The 27,638-nt window shown below is 35.1% G+C and overlaps 3 protein-coding genes across 5 annotated transcripts; 2 read left to right on the top strand and 1 right to left on the bottom strand.

Annotated features, from left to right (window-relative positions):
- Positions 1 to 379: 379 nt before the first annotated feature.
- On the top strand, positions 380 to 7,298 carry LOC105161045 (pleiotropic drug resistance protein 2). Of its 2 annotated transcripts, XM_011078609.3 has the most exons (19): positions 382 to 1,017; positions 1,108 to 1,228; positions 1,354 to 1,442; positions 1,569 to 1,653; positions 1,743 to 2,033; positions 2,112 to 2,202; positions 2,287 to 3,187; positions 3,306 to 3,466; positions 3,558 to 3,661; positions 3,770 to 3,935; positions 4,050 to 4,231; positions 4,431 to 4,763; positions 5,016 to 5,306; positions 5,401 to 5,484; positions 5,587 to 5,720; positions 5,819 to 6,046; positions 6,128 to 6,299; positions 6,381 to 6,635; positions 6,844 to 7,298. In XM_011078609.3, the coding sequence occupies exons 1-19, from the start codon at positions 635 to 637 to the stop codon at positions 7,111 to 7,113; spliced, it is 4,341 nt and encodes a 1,446-aa protein (XP_011076911.1). In that variant the 5' UTR covers positions 382 to 634; the 3' UTR covers positions 7,114 to 7,298. The 2 variants fall into 2 exon arrangements, with proteins under 2 accessions (XP_088735667.1, XP_011076911.1); XM_088879541.1 differs by having other exon boundaries at positions 380 to 1,017; positions 1,743 to 2,202.
- Positions 7,299 to 8,714: 1,416 nt separating this feature from the next.
- LOC105161044 (Galactose oxidase/kelch repeat superfamily protein) lies at positions 8,715 to 23,417 on the top strand. Of its 2 annotated transcripts, none has more exons than XM_011078608.3 (16): positions 8,715 to 9,054; positions 9,140 to 9,237; positions 11,452 to 11,590; positions 11,687 to 11,715; positions 11,826 to 11,922; positions 12,007 to 12,062; positions 12,157 to 12,264; positions 12,940 to 12,996; positions 13,518 to 13,609; positions 14,777 to 14,861; positions 16,586 to 16,738; positions 17,100 to 17,176; positions 18,606 to 18,767; positions 18,858 to 18,961; positions 20,740 to 20,830; positions 22,983 to 23,417. In XM_011078608.3, exons 1-16 carry the CDS (start codon positions 8,987 to 8,989, stop codon positions 23,049 to 23,051), a joined length of 1,485 nt encoding a protein of 494 aa, XP_011076910.1. In that variant the 5' UTR covers positions 8,715 to 8,986; the 3' UTR covers positions 23,052 to 23,417. The 2 variants fall into 2 exon arrangements, with proteins under 2 accessions (XP_011076910.1, XP_011076909.1); XM_011078607.3 differs by having other exon boundaries at positions 8,717 to 9,054; positions 18,849 to 18,961.
- LOC105161043 (uncharacterized) lies at positions 23,380 to 26,112 on the bottom strand. Its single transcript, XM_011078606.3, has 4 exons — positions 25,798 to 26,112; positions 24,304 to 24,414; positions 23,837 to 23,917; positions 23,380 to 23,745 (listed from the first exon to the last, which is right to left on the bottom strand). The coding sequence occupies exons 1-4, from the start codon at positions 26,050 to 26,052 to the stop codon at positions 23,662 to 23,664; spliced, it is 531 nt and encodes a 176-aa protein (XP_011076908.1). The 5' UTR covers positions 26,053 to 26,112; the 3' UTR covers positions 23,380 to 23,661.
- Between the last annotated feature and the right edge of the window lie 1,526 nt (positions 26,113 to 27,638).

Raw genomic sequence — 27,638 nt, 5'->3', positions numbered from 1 at the left:
AAACACAGTGAAAAGATTTTGGGACATTGCTAAGAGCAGCTATCCTAGAGAGAGAGAGAGAGAGAGAGAGAGAGTGGATGTATTCTCTGCAGTGGTGAGGACTGCAAGTTCGAATTATTCTTCTTTTGTGTTTCATTGCTTTTGAATCTTCTTGTAATAATTGGTTCTTCAAATTGTTTCCAGTGTGTGTGTGTGTGTGTGTGTGTGAGAGAGAGAGAGAGAGAGAGAGAGAGAGAGAGAGAGGTCGGAAGAGTCTTATTCATCATGAGGGCATAAATATATAGGTGCAATGAAAATCAGCTTAAAATCATGGCAAGTATAAACAGATTCACAAACTAAAGACAAAAACATGAATATTTCAGAGAAGAAAGACAGTTGATAGAATTGCCGTAAGCTGACAAAACATGGAATATATGTCTGACAGACAACTCTTCAATACCAATCCTTGGAACTAATCTCCCTTGTCTCCTTCTCCTAAACTTCCATATATATATATATATATATATACTGTCTCCAAAAACCAGCCACCCTCAAACCTTACTCAGCAACAAGCCTATTCTTTCATTCTTACATTTCATTCCTATTCTTTCACACGAAACTAACTCTTTTGGAGCCAGACATCAAGATTGCGTAAATGGCAGGTGCAGTAACAAGAGACGAGTTGACGAGGTCAATGAGTCGAAGGGCGAGCTTTTCGTCTCCCAGCATGAAGGGTTGGGCTTCGGCCAGCATCCGGGAGGCATTTGTTGCTACGGGAGACGACGTTTTCCAAAAAAGTGGGAGACGGGATGATGAGGAAGAGCTCAAGTGGGCTGCAATTGAGAGGCTACCGACTTATGATCGAATGAGGAAGGGAATCTTGAAGCAAGTTTTGGACAACGGAAGAGTCGTCCATGAAGAAGTCGACTTTGCTAATCTTGGCATACAGGACAAGAAGCAGATCATGGACAGTATGCTGAGAGCTTTTGAGGATGATAACGAGATGCTACTTCTGAAGCTTCGTGAGAGGATTAGTAGGTAAGAAACCACTTTTTTATGCATCTCCTATTAATCTTGACTAGTTCTTGATACAGTTGAAGTGAGCTCATTCTTGTTTGAAACACACAGGGTGGGGATCAGTGTACCACAATGTGAAGTCAGGTTTGAGCATTTGTTTGTTGAAGGGGAAGCATTTGCTGGAAACAGGGCACTTCCAACTCTCTTCAATTCCACAGTAAATGCCCTTGAGGTAGATCAGTTTGTCAGCCTTTTTTTTTTTTTTTTTTCAATTAACAAATTTGTCACAGGATGTTTTGAAGTAATCTTCATGCTAACAATAAGTATTCTCCTTAAATTCATACTGGTTATGAACAGGGAGTTCTTGGTTCTCTGAGGTTGTTTCCATCTCGAAAGAAGACTGTCAAGATTCTCACCGACGTATCTGGAATACTGAAACCATCAAGGTTGGAAACACGATCCATTCCAAGCTTGGTTGGGAATGTTTTTGAGAAAGATAAACTGTTTTGCGAGACTACAAATAGTTAGAATATTGCATCTTTTTATTCACTTTAACCATGTTTAATTCCCAGGATGACACTCCTTCTGGGACCTCCCAGCTCGGGGAAAACTACGTTACTTAAGGCGCTTGCTGGAAAGCTGGAGCAAGATCTTAGGGTGTGCATACATGTTTGCAGATATTAGTTAATACATTAGCTAATTGAGATGTGTAATCTTAACATTCTTATCATTTTCATATGTACAAGGTTAGTGGGAAGATCACATACTGTGGCCATGAACTGAGGGAATTTGTCCCTCAGAGAACATGTGCTTACATAAGCCAGCACGATCTTCATCACGGTGAGATGACTGTTAGAGAAACGTTGGATTTTTCCAGCCGTTGTTTTGGAGTCGGTGCACGATATGAACTACTGGCAGAATTATCGAGGCGAGAAAGAGATGCTGGTATCAAACCAGACCCTGAGATCGATGCTTTCATGAAAGCCATTGCTGTAGCTGGACAAAAGACTAGTTTAGTCACAGACTATGTGCTTAAGGTTTGTTTTCTAGTCCCCTTTGGAAGATTCAATATATTCACCAAATTAACAAAATTTCTCATATTTTTGTGCAAACAGATTCTTGGACTGGATATATGTGCTGATACAATGGTTGGCGATGAAATGAGAAGGGGGATTTCTGGAGGGCAGAAGAAGCGTGTCACAACTGGTATGTGAAAGGATACGATCAATGTTCGTTCCACTATTCGATCATTGTTTATTCGAGAAATGCTTAAATTTTTTCTATATGTAGGAGAAATGCTGGTAGGGCCTGCAAAAGTATTCTTCATGGACGAAATTTCAACCGGGCTCGATAGCTCCACCACATTTCAAATCGTTAAATATATGAAGCAAATGGTTCACATAATGGATATAACCATGATCGTCTCCCTTCTCCAACCAGCCCCCGAAACTTTTGATCTTTTTGATGACATAATATTGCTTTCAGAAGGTCAAATTGTATATCAAGGTCCACGTGACAACATCCTGGACTTTTTTGAGAGCATAGGATTCAAATGTCCTGAGAGGAAGGGAGTTGCTGATTTTTTGCAAGAGGTTACTTCCAAGAAGGACCAAGAGCAGTATTGGTCAAGAAAAAATGAACCTTATCGATACATCTCAGTATCTGATTTTGTCCATCATTTCGAGTCTTTTTACATTGGCCACAAGATTTTCAGTGAGCTTGGAGTTCCTTATGACAAGAGTAAAGTTCACCCAGCAGCCTTAGTGAAAGACAAGTATGGTATCTCCAACAAAGATTTGTTTAAGGCATGCTTGGCAAGAGAGTGGTTATTAATGAAGCGCAACTCGTTTGTGTACATCTTTAAGACTGTACAAATCACAATTATGGCACTTTTTACCTTCACAGTGTTCTTTAGAACAACTATGAAGTCCGGTCACACGGACGATGGAGGAAAATTTTACGGAGCCCTTTTCTTCAGCCTCCTCAACGTAATGTTTAACGGGATGGCTGAGCTTGCGATGACCATTTTCAGGCTGCCTGTATTTTTCAAACAGAGAGATGCTCTATTTTACCCTGCCTGGGCTTTTGCACTACCAATTTGGCTCCTCAGAATTCCTATCTCATTGATGGAGTCAGGAATATGGATAATCCTAACATATTATACTGTCGGATTTGCTCCTGCGGCTAGTAGGTAAGTGAAGGTAGTTTTCTCAATGCCAAATTATATAATTCTTAAGATTTGCAAGCGAATGAAAGTTTCATAAATATCATTCCACAACTTTTAAAAAAAAAAAAAATTTAAACTCCAGGTTCTTCCGCCAATTCTTGGCGTTTGTGGGCATCCATCAGATGGCCTTAGGTCTCTTCCGTTTCATCGCTGCCCTCGGAAGAACGCAGGTCGTTGCAAATACACTTGGAACCTTTACATTGTTATTGGTCTTTGTACTAGGTGGATTCATCATTGCCAAAGGTTAGAAGTTTTTGTTCTTTTACAGATCTTTCATTAATAGATTTGTCATGTCATTGAAATTTAATTATATGCAACCCTTTTGTTGTTGCAGATGACCTTCAACCCTGGATGAAATGGGCATACTATCTTTCTCCTATGTCATATGGACAGAATGCAATAGTTCTCGTAGAATTTCTTGATCCAAGATGGTCAACGGTGAGCTAAACTAATAGTTTTTCACACAGTCATTCTTTTCCATGCATCAAATCTACGTTATTCATGATCCATGTTGGAGATTCTTAAGACGTACAATCTGCTTTACAGCCCAATAATGATACAAGATTTTCTGGGAGTACGGCCGGGAAGGAGCTTCTAGCTGCTAGGGGTATGTTTACAGAAGAACATTGGTATTGGACCTGTGTCATCGCGCTGTTTGCATTCTCTCTTTTCTTCAATCTCTGCTTCGTTGCAGCGTTGACATACTTGAAACGTAAGATACACGATTTTAAACTTGAGAAACTTACCAAATTAAATATGACTTACTTGGAACCTGAAGAAGGTTTGGATTAAATTTTGTCTCTTTCTCAAAAACATTAAAATGCAGCACTGGGAGATTCCAAATCTGCTAGTTCCAACTTAGAGAATGAGAGCAAGAAACACAGGCTCCCACAACAAACAAATGCAAACGATGCGGTTAGTGCAAATAGCAAGCGAGGAATGGTGCTTCCGTTCAAGCCCTTGTCGCTATCGTTTGATCATGTCAATTACTACGTTGATATGCCACCTGTAAGTCAACTTATTCAACTCCTCCTTCTATGATATTGCATCTCTCTCTCTCTATCTATCTATCTACAAATTGATGTACGTTATTCCTGTTAAAAACAATGTATAGTACATAAATACGAGATTAGTATTTGAATGAGAATTTTATCCTAGCAAGAGCGAAAGGCGGCCTCGTGGGTGATCATAGTTGTATCTTTGTTAGGAAATGAAAGGCCAAGGTGTTGAGGAAACGCGACTCCAATTGTTGAGAGATGTTAGTGGCGCTTTTAGACCTGGAGTTTTGACAGCATTGATGGGGGTAAGTGGTGCTGGTAAAACCACTTTGATGGATGTTCTAGCCGGAAGAAAAACTGGTGGATACATTGAAGGCGAAATCAAAATATCTGGTTATGTGAAGAATCAAGAGACATTTGCTCGTGTGAGCGGCTATTGTGAACAAAACGACATCCATTCTCCGCATGTTACAGTATACGAGTCTCTGTTGTATTCAGCTTGGCTTCGTCTTCCAGCTGACGTAAACAAAGAAACAAGACAGGCAAGTTATTTTATTATCTGATCACTTTATATCTACGTTTCTTTCTTTTCTTAATTTTCAATAAACCACCATAATATTCATCTGCTTGTGTGACAAAATTTGCTCTCATGACGGTCCACGGTTGAACTATGGCTAGTCGATTGTTGTATGATTTCATATACTTGAGTTGTGGATTTCACTGCCAACTATAACATTTAGCAGAATCTTATAGTATATTCAACTTAGCATGGACAATGAGACACTTTATTTCAGATGTTTGTCGAGGAAGTGATGGAGTTAGTCGAGCTAAATTCTCTAAGGGGCTCTCTCGTGGGGCTTCCTGGAGTAGATGGTTTGTCAACTGAACAACGAAAGAGGCTCACCATTGCTGTTGAACTAGTTGCAAATCCATCTATTATTTTCATGGACGAACCAACATCAGGTCTCGATGCTAGAGCTGCTGCCATTGTCATGCGGGCTGTGAGGAATACAGTGGACACAGGGAGAACCGTTGTCTGCACAATTCACCAGCCAAGCATCGATATCTTTGAATCCTTTGATGAGGTACGTATTTCTAATTTTGAGCTATTTAGCTTGCACTTGTTCACACCAACATCGTCATTGAAGGAAACCATGTTATTTCTATATTTTCTTACAGCTATTTCTAATGAAGAGAGGAGGACAAGTTATTTACGCAGGACCTCTTGGTCGTAATTCTCAACTTTTAGTAGAATACTTTGAAGTACGTATTACTCCATTCTATGAATTTTCCCAAACAGAATGCAGTAGCCATGAAACGAATAAAAGATCGATCCCTAATCATTGAAATATGTATATGTTGCAGTCCATTCGAGGAGTACCTAAAATCAAAGACGGATACAATCCAGCAACATGGATGTTGGAAGTTAGTTCTTCGACAGTTGAAACTCAACTTGGCTTGGATTTTGCTGAAATATACTCCAATTCTGATCTCCAAAGGTACTAAAGTTGAAGCATAATTTCGATTCTACCTCTTTCATTACACAATTTGCTGGAGACAACATAATGTTTTTTCTCATTTGATGTTCTAACAATAGGAGAAATCAAGAAGTTAATAAGGAGCTAAGCACTCCTACACCAGAGTCCCAAGACCTATACTTTCCGACAAAATACTCGCAACCGTTTCTCGTTCAATTTAAGGCATGTTTCTGGAAACAACACTGGTCGTATTGGCGAAATCCTCAGTACAATGTCATCCGTTTTTTCATGACCACTATAATTGGAATCATATTTGGAGTCATCTTCTGGGATAAAGGAGATAAAATGTAAGTTTGTTTATTCGTCTTGAGTGTACGTGTACATATACTTTTGAATTTTGGCTAAATGTTTTGTCTTGTTTCCAATAGGCACAAGCAACAAGACTTGTCCAATCTTATGGGAGCTATGTATGCTGCTGTTTTATTCCTTGGAGGAACAAACACTTCTGCTGTTCAGTCAGTAGTGGCAATCGAAAGAACAGTCTTTTACCGTGAAAGAGCAGCTGGGATGTTTTCAGCCTTGCCATATGCATTTGCACAGGTAATATAGTTGGTTATAATCATCGATTTTCTGTTTCCATCTTCTAACTGAAAGCTCCATTTCTTCTTGTGAACGTAACAGGTGGGCGTTGAAACAATTTATGTTGCCATCCAAACTTTTGTTTACAGTCTTCTCCTTTATTCGATGATTGGTTTTGAGTGGGGCGCAACGAAGTTCTTATGGTTCTATTATTACGTATTCATGTGCTTTGTTTACTTCACTCTATATGGAATGATGCTTGTCGCGCTCACGCCAAGTTACCAAATAGCCGCGATAGTCATGTCTTTCTTCCTCAGTTTTTGGAACCTCTTCTCCGGCTTTCTCATCCCAAGAATGGTAAGAATACTACTCTCAACTCTTTTTTGCATCTATTTCTTTCTCTCAATAGAAAAACAATTTGCGTCTTCTTTCTCACAAGGGGTATTTATTAGACGACCATTAATTTTAGAAGAGTATCTATAGTTTTTCAAACAACAAGAGGGTATCCGTAGTTGACAAACCTCATGAGAGCTCGTCATGATTTACCCTATTATAAATGTTGCAGCAAATCCCGATTTGGTGGAGGTGGTACTATTGGGGTTCTCCAGTTGCATGGACGATTTACGGGCTCATAACATCACAAGTGGGAGACAAAATGGATAATGTTCATGTACCTGAGCATGGTGACATCCCAGTGAAGTACTATCTTAAGCAGTATCTAGGTTACGAATCTGAGTTTCTGGGATATGTTGCTTTGGCGCACGTCGGGTGGGCACTCCTTTTCTTCTTCGTCTTTGTATATGGTATCAAGTTGCTAAACTTCCAAAGAAGATAAGCTAACAACAATGCAAGAAACCTTTGCAAGCAAATCAAGTTTCATATGAATAACATGACAAGTGAAATTTACACTTGTAATTCTTGTGTAATCATCTAATTGCTATTTGCTTACAAAGCAATGATTCTATGATTCATTATATTATTCGATTGCCTCAAAAGGAAATAAATGTATGGTTAGATATATTTTACGCATTTTAATATTTTTAAGCAAGAAAAATTATAATTTACGTCCCACGACTTGCTCTTTCTGCAACTTGGTCTCATTGTTTTAGCACTCACTAGATTTAGTCCCGTAAATCATAAAAACTTGCAATTTTAGTGCCAGCCACAAATTTGTACGTGCTTTGTTAAGGAATTGATCATTGATTTAATGCAGGAAGCACGTGATTTGCACGCGCTCTGTTGAATGTTTAACGAAATTTGTAGTATTTTTGGTACTATAGAAAAACTTGTGGAATATTTGATCCCATGGGATAAAAAATTATAGCATTTTTAATCCCAAATGCTATATTTTTTTAGCTTATAGGACCAAATGTGCTGAGCTCTTAAATTGTGGGACCAAAAGTGTAACACTCTCTATCGTCTGGGATCAAAAGTACAATGTCTCCCACCTTCACTCATCCCATTTCTCCCTCTTCACTCATAGCATTTTCTCTATTCTCGATCCTTATTGGAGCATCAATAATTCTCAAAATCACCATCGAAGCCACTACGGTGGATATGGTAGTCGCTCAACTCCCCCTCCATGGATACTTGAACGAAAATTGGACAGCGGTTCCCTCGAACAACACAAAATGGAGGAGAGAAAAAGGAGAGCTGATGTGTGCGAGCATTGATTGTATGGTTTGGCAAAAACCAATTATTCATTAGGGTTAAAAGCAGACACCCCCAATGTCTGAGGGGTTTTGCAATTTATCCCCTAATCATTTTTTTTGAGTAAATTACAACGACTTTTCCTGAGATTTGACATAATTACGAGTATTATTCGTTATTTGAGAAATTACCACTTTAATTTTAACGGCGTCTAACAATCAGTCCAATCTGTTAGATTTCCATCCATTTTTATTGTGAACTAATCAAATGCCATTATAGATTAAAAACTATAATTTTATTTATTTTTTAAATTAATTATTTTTTGAGACTAAGTGGATAAGTGTTTATATAATTCTTAAAATTATTCCATTTATCTCGTTCGATTTTTATTATGAGTTTTTAATTTTTTTTAAAAAATAAAAACATAGGATAAGAACAAAATTAACAATTTCATACCTCCATCCAAAGATTATATAATTTCATCAAATATTAGGGGGTATTTGTAATTTTTCAATAATGAGAGGGTATTCGTAGTTATGCAAAACCTCATGGGAGGTCATTGTAATTTACCCTCTTTTTTTTTACACTCCTCCATCTGACCTTATGTTTTCATGCAAACTGAATATTCTATTATTATTCGTCGTAAAGTGCAAAGTGCTACGAAATATAAAAATTGGGCGGATAAATGCAAAAAAAAAAAAGAAGGGGTAAAGTGCAAAATCCCTCAATTGTTAGGGGTGTCTGCTTTTAACTCTATTCATTATTATAGAGGTCAGCCCAACTGATCTTGTGTTGGAAAAAATATATATAAACATCTGAGTAGGTCGAGTTGGGCCAAATATCCAATTCCGAGACAATAATAGAAATTATCCTTCATTGTTCTGTAACTTGTATGGATATTCAATTTCTGAATTGAAATGTTGTTTTGACAAGAACAAATTTAATACCAAACCAAAGGAAAAGAAAAGAAACGAGAAACAAGAAATCACTACAATAATACTCGAGTACAGTTGGTAGTCTTGTGGAATCCCAGAGAGAGAGAGAGAGGGAGGAAGAGGATGAAGACCCATTGCTGGGTTCGAGCTTCTGCTTCCGATTTCACTGGACCTCTGCCCCAACCTCGAAGGTAAATGCATATCAAATTAAATGTTAGCTCTGACAAATTGAATATTATTGCATTGGTAAAGTCTGATCCTTTGCTGGAATTGCAGCGGGCATACAGCTGTGAACATCGGGAAGTCGAAGATTGTGTTTTTCGGTGGTCTGCTGGACAAGAAATTCCTCAATGACGTCATTGTTTATGACATTGGTAACACTAGTTTCTTTTTTTTTTTTTTGTTGCGCTTGGTATGTTATTACTGCAAGTCGCGATTTTGTTTACGAGTTGGTGCTGTTGAGTTTATGACACGGGCATTCGAGTTGCTTGACGAGAAACTTGAGTGGAGAGCGTGAAACCTGAGAAGATCTCTATGCTGTTTTGGATTGCGTTGTGTTTGGAATCAAAATGTTGAGCTGATTGAACTAGAATTCAGCAAAAATCTGTTTAAGTTTTGGACGTTGGTAGTTCAAACCAAATTCTGTGGATTTAATCCTCGGTTTCAAACACCAATTCGGGTCTTTCTGGTAAAGGGAGAGGGGTTTGGTTTGTTGATTATGGTTACAGGCGTGATTGAACATTAACTATATGCTACTTTTGGCTGCATGTAACTGGGTCCTAGAACTGGAGACCATGGATTTATAAAGTTTTACCTACAGCTATAGGATTGATTTTATAAAGTTCTACCAAGAGAAAACTGTCAATTATTACAAATGTCAATATATTGACATGCTTACAGAGAGTTCATCCTAAGAGTCTTCCTTCCTTTTGATAGTTTATGCTATAAGACCCAAAAATGAGCCTTTAGGAAGAAAGACAGATGAAGAAAACGGAAAAAGAGAAAAACAAACTCAAGCTTTCTGGATCACCAAAAAGGAGAAATACTGTCAGACTTAAAAAACATAAACTATGTGTCTCCCCCAATGATGTGCATTTTGTTCCCTGTCACCTTTGTTTATCATTGCGTATTTTCCATTTTAAAAGTTTTAATTATCACTACCATCGTTTCCAGCATATAGAAAATCATGAATGCTATGTGGTAATACCCTATCCTGCTACTCACCTCCACAGGCACATAAATGCTCCTCATTGACATGCATTTTTTGTCACGTGCTTCCCACTCACATATATGTCCATTCATTCCAATTGTTGAGAATCAAAATCAAATCAAAATGGATAATTGTACCATTCAGATTGAAGAATATTCGATTTCATTTAAGTTGATATGGATGCCGTGCTTTCTTTTTCTCGCTTCACTTGTCTAATATTTTGATATAAATCATGCTATTAATAAGTTTCCTACTTAAGTACAACATGTTTTCTCTCTTTTGATCTCCTTTTGACAGAATAAATCTTACTACAACAGATGTTTGTGCATTATAATTTGATCAACGGTGGTGGGTGAAATTGACGTGGCAGCTTAAGTGGGAGGTGGTAAGACCTCAGATTTTAGTTGGGTAAGAAAGAGTATTAAGATAAATTTGTGGAGATGAATTAAAGTAATAGGTTACTGGAATTGGCCCCTTTGGCAGTTTCTCCAGGTGAAAAGCTTTTGATGTTATAGTGAAATAAATATTCTCAAGGGCGTTATGGTGGTGTAGGTTGGATGCTGGATATGTTAGTGGGTCGGATTAAGGGAGAGGAGCCAAGAGGTTTTTGATGTCAGCCCCAGGGAGGGGGGGGGGGTATTCATGTCGGTGGTGAATCTTAAATTCTGTAGGTCCACCAATTTTAGAGGAATTCCTGTCCAGATGATGGTCTCTGCCGAGGTACATCTACACGAACACTAGCTTCTGTTTAACAATATATGAACTGACCTTAGATATTTTTGAGGTTGGATTCGTTGGAAATAGAAGGTAGAGTTGGCTGCGCATGGTGGTACTAAGCGGTTATAGTGATTGATTTTTTGCTGGCAAGATATGGCGGTAAAGTACGTCTAAGTTGGAAAGTGGAAAGACAGTGATTTTACATTTGACACTTTATTTTCCTATTTATATTTGGCGTCTGAATGTAAATAACTAATCAATTAGCTGAAAATTTGTTCACTAATATTTTCCGTTCCTTCCAGTTTTGTGAGTGACAGAGAGGTAAGTATAATTTCCATTTATGGGGCCTGCTGTAATTTTGCAAGACCCTGTGAAAGTGGACCTAGTTAGCCTTTACCTCAAAATGGTATGATGTTGTGCGAATTCTTGATCCTCAAGAAGCACATATAGCTTGAACTTACATGCCAGGGGTGCATAATACCTTTTCCTGGAAGTGCTAAGAGTCTTGTTATTGTTATATTGGAAAAATTGTAACATCTGAAAGTCAATGCTTCTAAAATTTTTGGTTAAATGTTTATGCATCTTAACTTAACATACTAGTACTATAAAATGACCGATTTACAACAAATGTCTTATTTTAAGTTTCTGAATTTGGTAACAGACAACAATATGTGGTTTGAGCCAGAGTGCACAGGTAGTGGTTCTGATGGGAAAGTGGGCCCAAGTCCACGTGCTTTTCATATTGCTGTTGCTATTGATTGTCACATGTTCGTCTTTGGCGGGAGGTCTGGTGGCAATAGGTATTCTTGTAAAAAGTACATTTGTGTATCTTCCAGCTAACCTAATCGGTGAAGCCTGTATAAACTTTTTATTTATAAGAAAGTTTGTGGTTACAGGTTAGGTGATTTCTGGGTTCTAGATACTGGTAAGCTTCTGTTAGTTCCGGCTAAGCAATGGTGATTTTCTCTTCTTTGTCATGACATGGGAACCAAACATGTAAATTAGTGGTTGATTCTTAATTTCCTCTGGTTATAGATATATGGCAATGGTCAGAGCTCACCAGTTTCGGGGACTTGCCTTCATCAAGGGATTTTGCTGCTGCTTCAGCTATTGGAAACCGTAAAATTGTGATGTGGGGATCAGCTTCTATATCTGGCTGATTATTTACTTGGTTTTTATTCTGCTTGTTGTGTTAGATTGTCTAAATTCATTGCAGGTATGGTGGCTGGGATGGTAAGAAGTGGCTCTCAGATGTCTATGTCCTAGACACAAGTAATATTTACCTTTCGTGTTGCCAAGTCCTTTTTGTTTCTTCATATTAATCTAGCATAGTCGGCACCTTGATATTTCATTGCTTCTTACGCAGTTTCTCTTGAGTGGATGGAGTTGTCTGTTTCAGGGACAATACCTCCACCAAGATGTGGTCATTCTGCCACAATGATTGAAAAGCGGTTGCTCATCTATGGTGGTAGAGGTAATTTAGCATCCTTAACTGCTACCAGGAACTGTAAATTGTTTTTCCATTGACTCTTCTGTTTCTGAAAGAAATGGAGTTTCTGTTTGTGGAATTTGTACTGTTCATCTTTTGCTCAATTCTGGTAAAAGTTAATTTTGGAAGTAAAGTGCTCTTGATGTCTCTCTTTCTCTCTCTCAAATATTTTGCCCCAAAAACACTAGCAATTGTGATAGGAGTAGAGTCAATATTCTTTCTGATAGTTTCATCCTCTTTGTGCGCAATGTCGATGCAGATGACCCTGAATTAACTACTTTTGTGCTGTCCCTTTTATATGCTCGCTCTCTTCATGCTTGAATCTCCTGATCCTTTTGAGAATGTCCACATGTAATCTCCTATTTCCTAGAATTGCAACTTACCGTCTGTCTGAAAGTTCCCCTAAAGTACAATGCAACTTTAATCTTCAATATTTGAAGGTAAACTGTAATGGATGCATAGAAGTCTCATTTTTTGAACTTTCTGCTATAACTTGTTGCCAATTCCTATATTGAAATTCGAATCTTGACTGCGGGAATAGATTGGTCTTGTAGTTCCATTTTCGGTATGGCATGTTAACTATGTTCAAATTTATTTTGTTTATTTGGATTAGTCTACATTGAATATAGCTTTATGGATTTGTCTTTTCAAATTTTGCAGGTGGTGGGGGGCCAATCATGGGTGATCTATGGGCTTTAAAGGGACTTATTGAAGAAGGTACATCTTTCTCCCTTTAGTTTAATCCTTTCATTTAGTGGAAGCAATCAGAAAGCCGATCACGGTTAATATCTGTGTAGGTATGAGGAATGCATTTTAAGTATTATATCAAATGACGGGGTTTCAGTGTAAACAGATTTCATGTTCCATCCACTAAAGAATTATTGGGACTGTAGTCAGATGTTAAATTGAGTTTTACACCACTTGATTGAGATCATGAGTCTTAACCCTGAGCTTAGTTTTGTGTAGTAATGTGATATTTTTCAATCACTGAAGGTCTAATTACATTCCTTCCTTGGATGAATCAAGTCATTAGAAAGATAAAGGTGTAGAAGAATGACTTTCTCATATATAGAGTTACACCAGCCGGCAACTTTTATTTTCCTAAAGATTCATAACTATTATTCGTTCATTATTTCACTATTAAGATCTGATTCTATTCTGGAATATGGCATTTTGAGAACTACTACTTGCATCCTTAATCTATTTTGTAATTATTGGGTCTTTCTTGTGGAAGGAAGAGAATGAAGCACCTGGATGGACCCAATTGAAGCTTCCTGGTCAATCTCCTTCACCCCGCTGTGGACACACCATCGCTTCTGGAGGGCACTATGTAACTTTATATATTATTTAGTTGTTCATACATGTCATATTTGATCTAAATTTTGTGCACATTACACTTATCATTAACAAGTGAACTTTTGTTTTTGATGGTTCATGAACAAGTCAACTTAATACAGTAAAACCTTATCCCATTACTTATATGGGTAGGCTGCATAAATGTTGTGCTTCACTTGCTTGATTAAGTTATTTGGCATTGTAGTGTACAGACATTTATTTGTGCTCCACAGGGTGTATATGAGTTGAGTTTGAGTCGAGCTTCGACTTTAGGGCTCAAGCTCAAGCTCAAGCTCAATCTCAAGCTCAAGCTCAAGCTCAAGTGGTCATTAAAAAATCTGAGCTTGAACCTTGTCCAGCTTGAAACTTCAAGTTCAAGTTCAATCTTATCTCAAAAATGCTGAGCTTGAGCTCACATCATTCACAATCCAGCTTATTGGCGTTCGAATCCAATCTCGCTACATAATATAATTGTATATACTAGAATATATACGAAACGTTATTGTTTTAAATTTTTTAAGTTGAGTATTTATATTATTGACTATCATTGGTATATTTTGGTACAATATTATCATAATAAATAGAAGTGTAGTGTTTATTACATTATAGAATTTTAAAATTAAAATGTAATCTTATTATTATCGTTGATATTATTTTTGAGAATATGATAATGATATTGTTACTATTCGCACTCATAATAATATAAATAATATAAAATTAAAAGAGCTCTTGATCCATTCCATGAGTTTGCACATTTGTATTTTCACTCAAGGTTGGTTCTGAAGGAGCCAAGGTAGACAAGGTCAAGCTTGAGCTTGGATTGAACCTCAATTGGCTCGACTTGTTAGGCTTGAGAGCTGGTTTGACTCATCTTACACCCTTAGTTCTCCTGATCATGCACTCTCCAAGCATAAGGCTCTTCGAACAAATTTTAGTTACTGGCCAGATACACACTTATTTGGCCTGTGTTCCCAGAATTTTAGCTGAAATTTTTTCATGTGAAGCTTCAAAATCCTATGAATCAATTGACAGTGTTGAGTATAAATGATCATTTGTTGTATGTTTCTACTAGTATAATTTAAGATAAAAAAGTTCTGTTTCTCTTGATCGTTGTTCTTGTATTTGTCATGTAAGCTAACTCATAAATGTTTTCTTTTATCAGCTTTTATTATTTGGTGGGCATGGAACTGGCGGTTGGCTGAGCCGTTATGACATTTACCACAATGATTGTGTTGTATTAGATAGAGGTGCGTATTATGCATCTGACCCACCATGGCTTATTATTTTACTTAAGATGTTATATCATTTTGGTTTGATCTTTCTAGTTTCCTGTATTTATCTTTTTACTTGTTTTGTGTTGGTTTCCATTTACATTGCTGCCCGATAATGTTGTCACTTGCTCTCCTCTCCTTTCTTAAAGAAAGTTGCTCTACCTCTAAAAGTATTTCATGTATCTATATTCTATAAGGAAAAAGAGAAAAGTGAGACAGAATCCATAATAATCAGTATGACGCGAAATATACACATAAGTGAAACAGATTTCACAACTATGATGATGTTGCAGCACCCTCATTGTACTACTTCTTATCAGCATCGAATCTTTGGGTAATTGGTTTAGATTATAATGCTAAATGTTGCATAATATGCACATGCATAAATAGATTACGCTTAATTACAAAAACTTCCCCTAGGAGTTAGTGTCATTACTGACTGTATACTTACCTACCTCATCTTCTAATTGTATATTATTACATGTTGAAAATCATTTTAAAGTTTGATATGTTCATGTGGTATGTACTCTTAATATTGAATCACAATCTTGCTTGCTAGACATATTATTTCTTGACTTAGGACATTAACATTTGGTCTAAAAGTTTCCTGACTTTGGCAGGTGTAAGAACATGCTGCTGGTAATAATGATAACCTGATATGAGTGTGCTTCAATGATAAGTTACAATGTTACATATATTTAACATTACTAGACATACAGATTATTGTAACTCAAGAAAGAAAGTGCTATATAATAACTGTAGAAATGACATGCAAGAAGACATTTCTAGTAATTTTGTTAAATGCTGGTTGTCGAGCCTAGTGAGCCCAGGACCAGGTGAATGAAAGTTCCTGTCAACCAAGCAATCCTGGCAATGTCAGCAAAACCAACTAATTAGAAACTTGATCGAAACAGTGTGAAATCATTATTGTATGACTTAACAAAAGTTGAAGCTTGTCTTTGCTATTCTGAACCTTATGCATTTATTAAATATGCTTCTTTCTCTATTATTGTTTATTTCTTATGTTTAACTGTGGGCGGATGTACTTGGTGGTTTACTGTGAGAGAGTTACATTAGATCAGGAAGTCATGTCACTTTTGAAAAGGTAGGAGATATGTGAAGTGATGAAGCCTTGGATATTGGAGGGGATGATAAATTTGAGTGCTGATGAAGGCAAAGTGCTGTTGTCAAGGGTGAAATCAGTATTATATTTTCTGTAGTATGCGGAAATGAGTCATTCTAACGTGTGATATTTCGTCATTCTAAATTTTTTAGTTCTGATCTTTGAATTCCATGGTGCTAGACCAAAGGCTTTCTCTTTTATTTTCTTCGGCAAACTACTGATGGAGTTTGATTACTAGAAAGGCACTCTCTTAACTGTGGTTGCACTGAAAGGTTTTGGTTGTGCATACATTAGCACCCTTCTTCCGCATCTACTGTGGAATTTGTCTGTCTAACCATTCACCCAGTAGTTGTGATGTAACTGCAAAACTCATTCATTATGCTCCTGGCATCATCATTATGAGAAGAGCACTTGTCTCTGTTACACATTGTGACGGGGTTGATATTAATGCAGCTCTTGTAATTCCTGTGTATTGCGAGTACAGGATTGATGCTCTAATTCACCTTCTATGAATCTCATTCTCCTTATGTCCATAAGTATGACTCTTGATGGTGTACTATTTCATAATTGCATGCAGTGTCCGTGCAGTGGAAACGCTTACCTACTAGCAATGAACCTCCAGCTGCTCGAGCATACCATTCCATGAACTCTATTGGTTCTCGGTATTTATTATTTGGTGGCTTTGATGGAAAATCAACTTATGGCGATCTCTGGTGGCTTGTACCTGAGGGTATTTAGTACTTCCAGAATATGATTGTTTACTGAATCTTGCATCAACAACCATGCTAACTATTGGCGTCATCTAATTTCATAACTACAGTAAATATCATTCTAATAAGTTGTTTGATCCATTTATTAATTTGATTTTTGGATACTGTGAAATCATATTCTGTTCTTTCCTTAATGGTCTCTGCAAACCTGATCTCTCTAAAAGTTGAAGCCTGCTGCTGTTATCCTTTGCTGAAATAATGACTCTTGTTCCTGTATTGGTGTAAAGCTTTCAAATGATGAAAATGATTCCATTTTCTGAACCATTTCCCAAATTGGACTTTATTAGTTTGGAGTTACATATATAATATGCTTCACCACAGATGATCCTATTGCAAAGAGGTTACCAGCACCTTCATCTGGTGTTGTTCAAGAAAGAAACACAACCATGGGAGCAAAGGTATGTGAAAATGTTTTCCAACATAGCTCCCTCTCTTTCACAATAAGTAACATGTCCAGGAGGCCGTTATACTCTTAGTACATTCTATTGCTGCCTTTGTTCTGAAAAAGGTAATTAAAATCCAGAAGAGTGAAGGCACGTTTTTCTGGATATTATATCTATCTATCTATTTTCTATTATGAAAACACTAATTTTTCTTTAAATCTTTTGTTAGACAAAATCATCCTTGAGATGTTATTATTTTTAAAGATCAAGATGTAAATTAATATTATTATTATTATTATTATAATATTAAAATTTTATTTTAATAATATTATATCTGAATACAATATATTAAGTTAATACATTGAACTTAAACTTTGCTTTGTAATAAAGTATTATGAACTCATTGAATTATATAGATTAACATATAATTATTGAACTCTAATTTATTTTCTAAGTAAATTTCTTGATGCATCAATATGCATGTCTTTTTTTTTTCTTTTTCTTTTTAAGAATGTAAATATGTAATCTACATTTACATTACATTTATAAGTTATGCTACACAAATATAATATGTATACATATATAGTGTTACTAAAATACAAATAAATTCCATATATTTTTGTGTGGAAGCTGTTGTGAAGGTAACAATATCGAGACCTATTGTTTCCCTTATATTTGAATTACCATTCCAAATAAAGTAAACTTAGTTTAGTCATGGACATAAAATGTAACTTTAAGATTTTTTAGAACTTATCAAAAAAGATTATTTGGAAAAAAAAATTAAAATTTTCAACTTTTACAGAATAAATCAAGAAAAGATTATTTAAAATAAATATAAATGTTAAACAAATTTATACGTAAATATGTATCATATTTGTGTGCATAAAATATATGTACTAAGAATGAATGTAATTTCCTCATGTCTCAAAAGCATAAAGTATTCTTAAAGAACATAAATAAAAAGTATATTAATCTTCATAACAAAGTGGACACTTGTGCTGTGTATGCTTCTATTGAAATAGATTTGGACAAAGGCACCAAAGATGTCTCTGAAGCTGAACAAGAGCCTGCACTGATGCCAACACAATGTACATGGAAAACTTCTTGTTTCCTAATTATTCCACAAGAATCAAAAGAGGAAACAGTTTTTCAGGATCTTGTGGGGAAGTGGATTTCAGGAGCCTTGTCGCTTCTAAATTGACTCCTCCAATGTCCAAACTTGTACTGCATTCTAAGCTAAATGCAGAAAAGTATGAATACAGAGCTGAAAGAAATATTTCAAGCCAAATTATTTCGGTACCATTGTCATTCAAGAACAGTCTACAAATTTTAAAACAGTGGTTGAACCTGTCCTAACTTGGAAATAGGACTAATAAATTAATTCGTAATCTTTGTATGAGAAAATAACAAATCATATACAAAATTTCCGTGTCTCTTTCCACAGGATAACCAGAGATATGGATCTGCAGTTTCAGAGTTACAGAAAAGATTAGAAATTTCAAATCTGCTTTCTACTCCACAGTGTATCATGGATGAAGTGGAAGACAAAGAACTTCTCCAACTAGCATCAAGAGTTCACAGTGAACAGGCTGTCAGTAACTTGCAGGTTTTTGAATATCTAATTTGTCTTTATAGATTTTAACATATGCTAGTCTGTCTGCTGTTTTCTGAACCTATTTGTTTAAAGGCTGTGCAGGCACTCCGAGAACACTGGATGAAGTCTGCACCACAGTCTATTAAATTAAAAGAGCTTAGCCCATTACTTCGTGACTATCAGCGGTTGATCACCCGCTTTCATATGTGAGATTAAACTCTTCCGGATTTCTAGGCATTTGATTGACATTTTTGTGAAATTGCTGATTCAGTCAATTCTTTGACATAATGCTAAACAAATTCGAAATTCTTTTCCCCTAGACTGCTACATTGTCGTGTCTGCCTGTTTCTTATTCTATAAATTTTGATCAGTTCATAAAGGAAACAAACTGGCGATACGTATCTCTTGTGGACAATGAGAGATGCTAATAATTAGAAACTTGGACAAAGGAAAGTGGCATGGTATATAATTTGTTTTAGCAAATGTAGTGTTCTCTTTCAATGGTAGAGTTAGCTAATACAGGGAGATTGGGGATGGTTTACGAGTGGTTTAAACAATACAAGGGCTTTGTTCTCTCAAATGATACTCTGTCTTGGGTCTTCAACGGTTATCCCACTTAAGTTCTTCTCCGTCCTACTACGCTGCTCTTTATGGACTTTTCCTGATTGGTATCTGAGTGGACCCTTTTCATTGTTTCTGGACAGTTGCATGTTCCCATTTCTAATGCATGCTTGCTTCTTTTTGGTTCTCAATAATTATGTTCCATATTCCTAATATCCTCTTCGCTGGTCATCTAGTTGGCCACTTGCATCTTTTGGTTTTCTTCCATACTCATACAGAATCCATTCTGTATCTATCTACCTGAATCTCTCTTCCTCTCTCTGTGTGTTGTAGCTTTCATTCTAGTGCAAACTTTGCAATGTATTTTTTTTTTTGGGTAAATGTAAATTGCACAAATCATAAATAATGAAATGATACAAGGAGTCCAAGCAAACCCACAAATGATACAACTCCACGAATGTACTTTACCTGTGAGGTATTTGCAAATGCATTATTTCCTCCCACAATAATGTAAATTCTGCTCGTATGCTCACAGAAGGATGTAAATGACTATAATAATGTATATCAGCACATTTATGCATGACATTTGGAGCCAAAAGTTAAAAGTCATGTTCTCTAGTAATTGTCTCAGCTTTAGCTAGTGGTGGCAAACACTTAAAGTGATTGATGCGTCTGACTGCCATTTAATACTAAGTTGTCAAAATACTAGCTCACTCTGATGGTTATATAGCTGGAGATATTGCACTCCCATGGGGAGAAGCTTTACATCATAGGTTTTTCCAAGTTGAGGAGTTTTTACAATTAATCTCCTAAATCTGGGAAAATTTGGGTAGTTTTGGAAGCATTGTTCCTGGTTCTCACTTACCATCCTGTAGGCTTGTTCCCGGTGGTTTCTGCTTCATAAAATGGGCCCCTAAGGAGTGCTCCCTGCTAACAGCCAAAAGATTTATACATGCATACACAAACACGCATGTATGTATATATATATATGTGTGTGCGTGTGTACAGATCTCTATATCTTCTAAGAAATGAGCAAAGATAAGTAGCTTTTGGGAAACAATTTCTTGATGGAGAATAGAGAGAATGCAAAACTTGTCAAGAACTCAAGCACTTCTTTTGTTTTTATGAAACTTGAGCAGGCCTCTGTTGCTATAAGATCCAAGATGCAGACATATAAGAGAATCTTGAGCAATGATACTAAAAAGTAATGGTTTTTGCTGTGTTGGAAGAATCTTCAACATTTTGATTTAATTTACAAAACCTTTCTGAAATCTCCCGTCTGATTGATTTTTATAAGCTTGGTCTGCTCTTAAAGTAGTTAGTATTTATGAATCTCCCGTCAGATTACGGTGTACTTTCCACTTTGCGGTAATTTGTTTGACTAACAGTCTAACATTTTGTGACCTGTTTCATTCTCTGACAGAGGAAAGGATGGATCTAATTTAGAGCTTGTGGAATCTGGTTTTCCTGGAAAAGATGCATTTCACTTCTATCATGTAAAAAGTGCTACTCAGGTACAAGATATTTTAGTCCTCATGGAGCATGTTATGGATTGTTTCACATTTGACTATATTTGACTCCATTCATTTTTTTTTCCTTGAATATCTGATGGTTATAAACTTATAATGTCTACACTGTTTCATGCATTATGAACGCAGCACCATGAATCATTTTCATCTGCAGTATAAACTTCAAAGCTTGCCTCTTGAGGTATTTGTTTAACATGAAAGTTTGTACTGGGGACAAGTGAAAAGCATTGTTAGAAACTAGTAATGCTGGCAGAGTCAATGTCTATTCTTAAATTTATCTTCTTTGATGGGTCTAAAATTTAATTTCATGTAAAAACATGCAAAAATAGTTAATTTTAAGGCACTCAAACTTAATAGTTGTATATTAGGTTCATATGACACTTGACGCGGGTGTTTAAATATTTAACAATTGAAAATATTTCATTATTGTATTAAAACTTTTATTGTTAGAATATGTTAAAGGAAAATAACATTTTAGTTCATAAAAACTATATTAAATAATTATTTAATATGACGCATGCATATAAGTTTATTTTAGATTTTAATATCCATTTATAATCTCTTATACTTTTTTAAATTAACATGTCCTAACAATTAACTTATAATTTTGTATATCTATTTGTGAGTATATATTTATACCAAGATACATAGTATTCAACTTATTTTATTACTTATAAACTTATGTCAATATTTTGACGATCCTCATGAATTAATCTAACAATACTAATAATAGTAGTAGTAATAGTAATGATAGTTGAACAATTTTAATTATTTTTATTTTATTATATATATTATGAGATCAATCATTATTTTTGTACTTAAGTTTAAAAAAATCATCTTTTAATTATTATTTTTCTTTTTGCATATATGAGATCAATCACTTTTAAAAATAACTTATGTGTATTTCTTTTATTAATATTAATAACTATACAAAATTATGTGCAAGTATTTTAATAATTTGATGTATATATTTTTTATAATTTTATTAATTATATTACTATTTAATTGATTAGTAGTTTATATTTATAATAATAAATTATGTTATACCATATGTTTAATATTTTTTATAATTAATATAACAATATTTAATATTATTTATTTATAATAATAAAATTTGCTGAAAACTCGAGCTCGAGCTCATAAAAAATGGTCGAGCTCGACTCATTTACACCCCTACCTTCTACAGCTCAAACCTGCTGGTTTCTGGAACTGATACAACTGGTCAACCCAGTAAAAGTCCTTAAGCTAGCGACCAAACGAAGATTCTCTGCTGCTTGACAACGAAAAGAAATTGAAGACAAGTTTCCCTCATTTATTTAGCAACACCTCATTTACTGCTCTCCTTCATGTGCCAAAGTCTCTATCTCTACCCCTCCCTTAAGATCCTCTAGCTCTCTTGTCAGCTCTCACCATAATCATGCTTTCTCATTTTTCTTTCTTATCCTCCTATCTTCAGGCCTTCAGATTTCTGCTCCTGCAAACCACTGCCTGGTTAAGGCATAAAATTGCAGAAGATGCACTTCTTGTGACTGCCACTTTATTTATGCTTTATTCAATTGCAATCTTTTATAAGAAATTTTATTCCATGAATGACGTTTAATCCATATGTAGTCCAGCCATCTAGTTGTGAGTATTATTATGTGCTTCTTGGAGGGATTTCACTAGGCCTGAATTATATATAAGATTTGTTTCATATATGAAAATTGAAGTAAAGACTAAAGGACCAATAGAATAAGATACTCTCCTTCTTGTTCTTGTACTTAAGTTTGTTTGTTTGCGCCCTAATGTGCTGAAAGTTATTGGTGTTGTACATATGTGTGAAAAACATTCAAATTTCTAGATTACTTTCATAAATGTGTTTACCGTGCCTTGCACCTTTTCCTTGGGCACTTGACAACGTGGTCTCGGTTCGAGGACTGATTTTAGTGGAACTAAAGTGTGGTTTTATTTTCTGTGTTTATTTTTGGTGGCATGGGTACCAAAGAGTAGCAAATTCCTACTCTATCAGAAATGATAATTTTCTAGATCTCCTAGTGAGCAAAATGGCAAATCATGGAATACACTGGTTTCCACACGTCTTAGTTTGTATCTCTTTAATCTTCACGTTCTAATGCAAATCTGTTCTATTGATTTCCAGTTGCGGTTAAATGAAATCTCGAATCTATTGGCAGAGTACAAAGAGCTTCTCTCATCTACAAATATTTGACCAACACTTTGTGCAGCCCTTACATATATTGGGACAGAATTTGAAAGAGGAAAAGAGAAAAAACCGGAAAAAAGGGTGTTCTTGCCATTCCCTTTAAGAAACGGGAGATGCAAAGTCAGAGGCAAATGCCAGGGCCTACAGTGTTATTACTCATCTATCACTAATCACTCGCAATTTCAGCTTTACCTTTTTGTTATTTGTAGTTGATTTGTCTAAGAAAGATCAACAATAAGCCCTACTACTACATTCCAATGGATATTGAGATACCTTTTCCTGTCCTGTCCACAAGTGGGTTGTTTATGTCAGTTGTGATTGTATATGCTATGAATTGCAGTTGAAACTATGAAAATCCCATCAACTTAAACATCTTTAACTAGTATCCTGTATACCCTTGGTTCGGACACGATGTGCTTAGCTATAGTGCTACAGAGTCGTGACACTTATGGCACGATTGGATTTATGTTATTGGATCGTTACAGCCAAATGGGACGACTCTTTTACTTGTCTAACAACCTGGTCTATTGCATCCGTGCTGACATAAATACTTTGACATACTTGGCAAGAAAAGCTGCATTGACTATAAAATAGAAAGGAAAAAACATAACATTTTTCAAGTATTTTGTGCTTTCAAGTTCACAATCTTGCTGAGCTCTTCCAGCTTCTTCATTCTGAAATTCTCACTCTGATTCACCAACTGCAAAACCAGAGGAAAAGGGTAGTGAAGTAACAGTGATTCGCTTGAATTCTTGTCAAAATTTGCTTATCTTGATTTCAAACAAGATTACCTCCATAAGGGCAGTGGTCAGCTGTGCTTTCTCTTTGCTCTTTTCTTGGAAAGCTTCCATTGCTTCTTTATATTCTTTCTCCTGTCCAAATGTGCAAACAGTGCAGAGAACAAAAGGTTAAAGAATTGATTCTATTTTCAAATGTGGTCAAAAGGGATGGTTTTATTCCTTTTCTTTTCTTTTCTTTGTAGAGTTAATTACAACAACCTCCTCTAAGATTTATCATAATTACAAATATTTCATTGTTTGAAAAATTATAAATACCTTTTTGAAATTAATGATTGTCTGACAAATACCTGGTGACAATTCATTGTATGGGGTATTTGTTAGATGATTATTAAATTCAAGGGGTATTTATAATTTTTTAATAATGAGATTTATTTCTAATTATAGCAAATATCGTGAAGTATTTGTAATTTACCCTTCTTTTTATGTTTTGTTGTGGAAAAGAAGAGAAGAATGTTTACTTTCTTTTGGCAGATCTGTTGAAGAGATTTGAGATCACGGTTGGCCATGTCTAGTCTTTTCCGCACACTGCTCACATCTTTTCTCATTGGATCTGTGAACACTTCCAGCTCCTGAATCCAATTTTCACAATGTGAAATTGAATAAGGCATATGCAATACTTGTAAAACAATTCAAAAATAAATATAGTTTCCAATTTGAATTTTCAGTATATATATTAGTATAACTGCAAAAAGATGAATTATTACTTACATTATAAATAATCACGATTTCAAAATTTTAATAAATAAATATTTTTTATCTTCGTCATATAAATAAATAAGGAAGAGCGATGGATTATTATTAATTGAAATAAATTAATAAAAAACGTTCTTATCGGATATCAATATCTAACAAATATCATTACAACAATCATACTTTAATCAATGTTAAATAATTTATCTACTATTACAGTAAATACAACATTTATTATTCAGTAAACACAACATCTCATGTATAAGGTGAGTTTTCATACAACATTCCCATAATTCAATTTCACCAACTGAACTAGGCCCTGATCGACAAATAATAATGACTTCTAATGATTGGCTTTGCTTCTCATTTTCTTTCTGTTTTTATTCGTTTTGATAAAGCCGCAGACGGGGTCTCAAATCCTTCTTTCTCCGACTCTTTTAGTCATGTCAAAGGTCCAATTCTTGGTACTCAAAAGAATAGAAAAGATTGAGGGACTGTTTCGAACTAGTGAGTAAGAATCTCCAAATTTCCATTTTGACTGAAAAAAATTGTAAATTTGTTTGGAAATTTAACTTTTGAATTGCTATTGGACTGCGGCAGTGCTATTTGAATAACTCAAATTGGAATTATTATTGTCTTATCTAAATATTATAATTAGCATTTTTGTGAAACTACATAATTACAACAAGTATTTGACAAATACAATACTTCCATAAATATCATTTATTTCAAAATCAATTTTCTTGAATCTAACTCATTTAAGAGCGTCTACTTTACAACACAAATGTAAAAGCCTAAAAATTTTATATTATTCTAAAAAAATTATGTAAATTTATTAAATTATATGCTGGTCTATGTGGATCTTATCATATTGACAGACGTAATATTTTTAAGCTCAGAAGATCTTAAAACTTCTGAAAAAATAATATAAAATTCAAGATTAGGATCATTAACCATTGTATCTTGCACGATGTATTTTTCATACACACAATCAAAAATCAACTCACAATGTACACTCTACACAAATATTTGCTATAGTTTTCAAGAGAGAAAAATGCAATTTATCCCATCAGATATAAAAAATGAGCAAAAATCTTCCCACGAATTTTTTTTAGCAAATTATTTCATTCGCTTTGAAAAATAAAGCAAATTACTCCCTATCAAATTATAAAAATAATTTACTAATTTTTTTTATAGTGATTTTTTGCCCATTTCACATATCAAAAAGGATAAATTGCATTTAACCATTTTCAAGAACTTACCTCCCAAACTTGTGTCAAACGCTTTGCTTCTTCTTCTGCACGACTGAGTTGAGACTCCACCCTCTCCCTCACCTCCATTTTCCTCCTCTCAATCTCCTCTTCCCTCGCTTGATAAGATGCTATCGCCATCTTCGACGCCTCGTCGTCGTCCTCGTCATCTGCCGACAGCCGGCCGCTGCTCCCGATGCTTGCAGCAAGGCTCTTCTTCATTTTCTTGAACTTGACTATGTTGTAGTTGTACCCGTGCTCTAACATGGCTGCTTCTTATATATATATGCCTGCATTTTTTTTTGTCATATCTTATGATATACCTATATATGATTTTCTTGCACATTTAAGGTTGTCCACTTTTTTGCTTTTGCTTTAATACTTGCTCTCTCTTTTGCCTTCCCTCCCTTTCTTTTCAAGCTATTTTTGGTAAAAGAAAAGCAACATGTTTTGGGGCTATGCCCACTTTATGCTTTGAGCTTTGAGCTCTATATGCATTTCTTATTGTAATTTTAGGAGGTTTCGGAATTTAAATTTCAAAGACTGCAGATGTTTGTATATCCGAACATAAATGAATGGCTGTGATTGTCTTAGATTCAATATACTAAAACCTTATATAAAAAATAAAGTCGTCTTAAGTATATGCATGTTAGAACACACAATATGGTCTCTTTCTTGCATTAAGATGGAGAGTACAAACTAATGTAGTTCTTACAGATCATATTGCTTCAAATGTGGGCAAGACAAACTCAGTATTGGTTACACTGAGAATCGTCCATCCATTCCAGATTATGATGATCATGAAATGAAACAAATTATGACAAGTGATGGCATAGGGAGATGTTTTTTCTACCTTACATTAGAAGTCATGCATGTGAATGTTGGCTGGTTATTGGAGATAATTATTAATTATTTTTCCCGTGTGTTTGTTTGTTTTTATTTTCTTTTTTGAGTTTTCGTAACATATTACTCAATTCAACCATGAAATATCATAAACATATTATGATCAAACCAGATGACCTTTTAATATTCCAATAATTTTGCTGTATTTTCTATTTTATTTAATACACCTCGTGTCTATACAATTTTGCTTTAATTAAAATAGACAATATAAATAAATAGAAGCTGAAATATGATTTAAAATAAAAAATTTAATTTGCATATGTATATATATACTTTTGTTAATTCAAATAATTTATCATGATTTAAATCATACCACGTACCCTTTTCATGAAAGAGAATGATAGTTTAGTGTTCTGCATTTTGTCATACATCTTCTTTCTTATCGTATTATAATAGGGTTTAATGCAATTTATCCTCATGTGATTGCAAATAAATAAATTCTTCCCCCTATGAAAAGAATAGACCTCATTTACACAGTCAACAACAGGGCAAATTATATTTTTGGTCTCATAAGTGGACCTCTTTCTAATTTTGATCCCACACTCAGACCAATTCGCACATTGAGTCCCATATTGTTTTTTCTTCCCCCAATTTGAGGACCATTGAGTGAATTCCGTCCAATACATAACGGCAACTGCTCTCTTCGTCACTTGTTGTTAAATGTGGAGGAAAAATCAGCAATTTGGTGGGAAAAACCATTACATCATCTTCCTTCTATTTAAGTCCTATTTCTTCATTTCTCTCTCATTTAATAGGAAAATGTCACAAAATTACATATTGCTGATTACAAAACAACAGGATGATAGAGTACAAAATACAGATTACATATCCTAAAATTAGCAACCTAATATTGCCGAATACATGAAAAATTGGAGCGTATACTCCAAAAAAATTGAGAAAGATTCAACCAAAACAATACTTAAACAACACCATAAGTCAAGATACAACAA

This window comes from Sesamum indicum, linkage group LG4, assembly GCF_026168435.1.
Source record: "Sesamum indicum cultivar Baizhima isolate 11 linkage group LG4, ASM2616843v1, whole genome shotgun sequence".
NCBI lineage: Eukaryota > Viridiplantae > Streptophyta > Magnoliopsida > Lamiales > Pedaliaceae > Sesamum > Sesamum indicum.
Note: the sequence above shows the minus strand (reverse complement) of the source record. Positions and strands in the feature narration are given on the sequence as shown.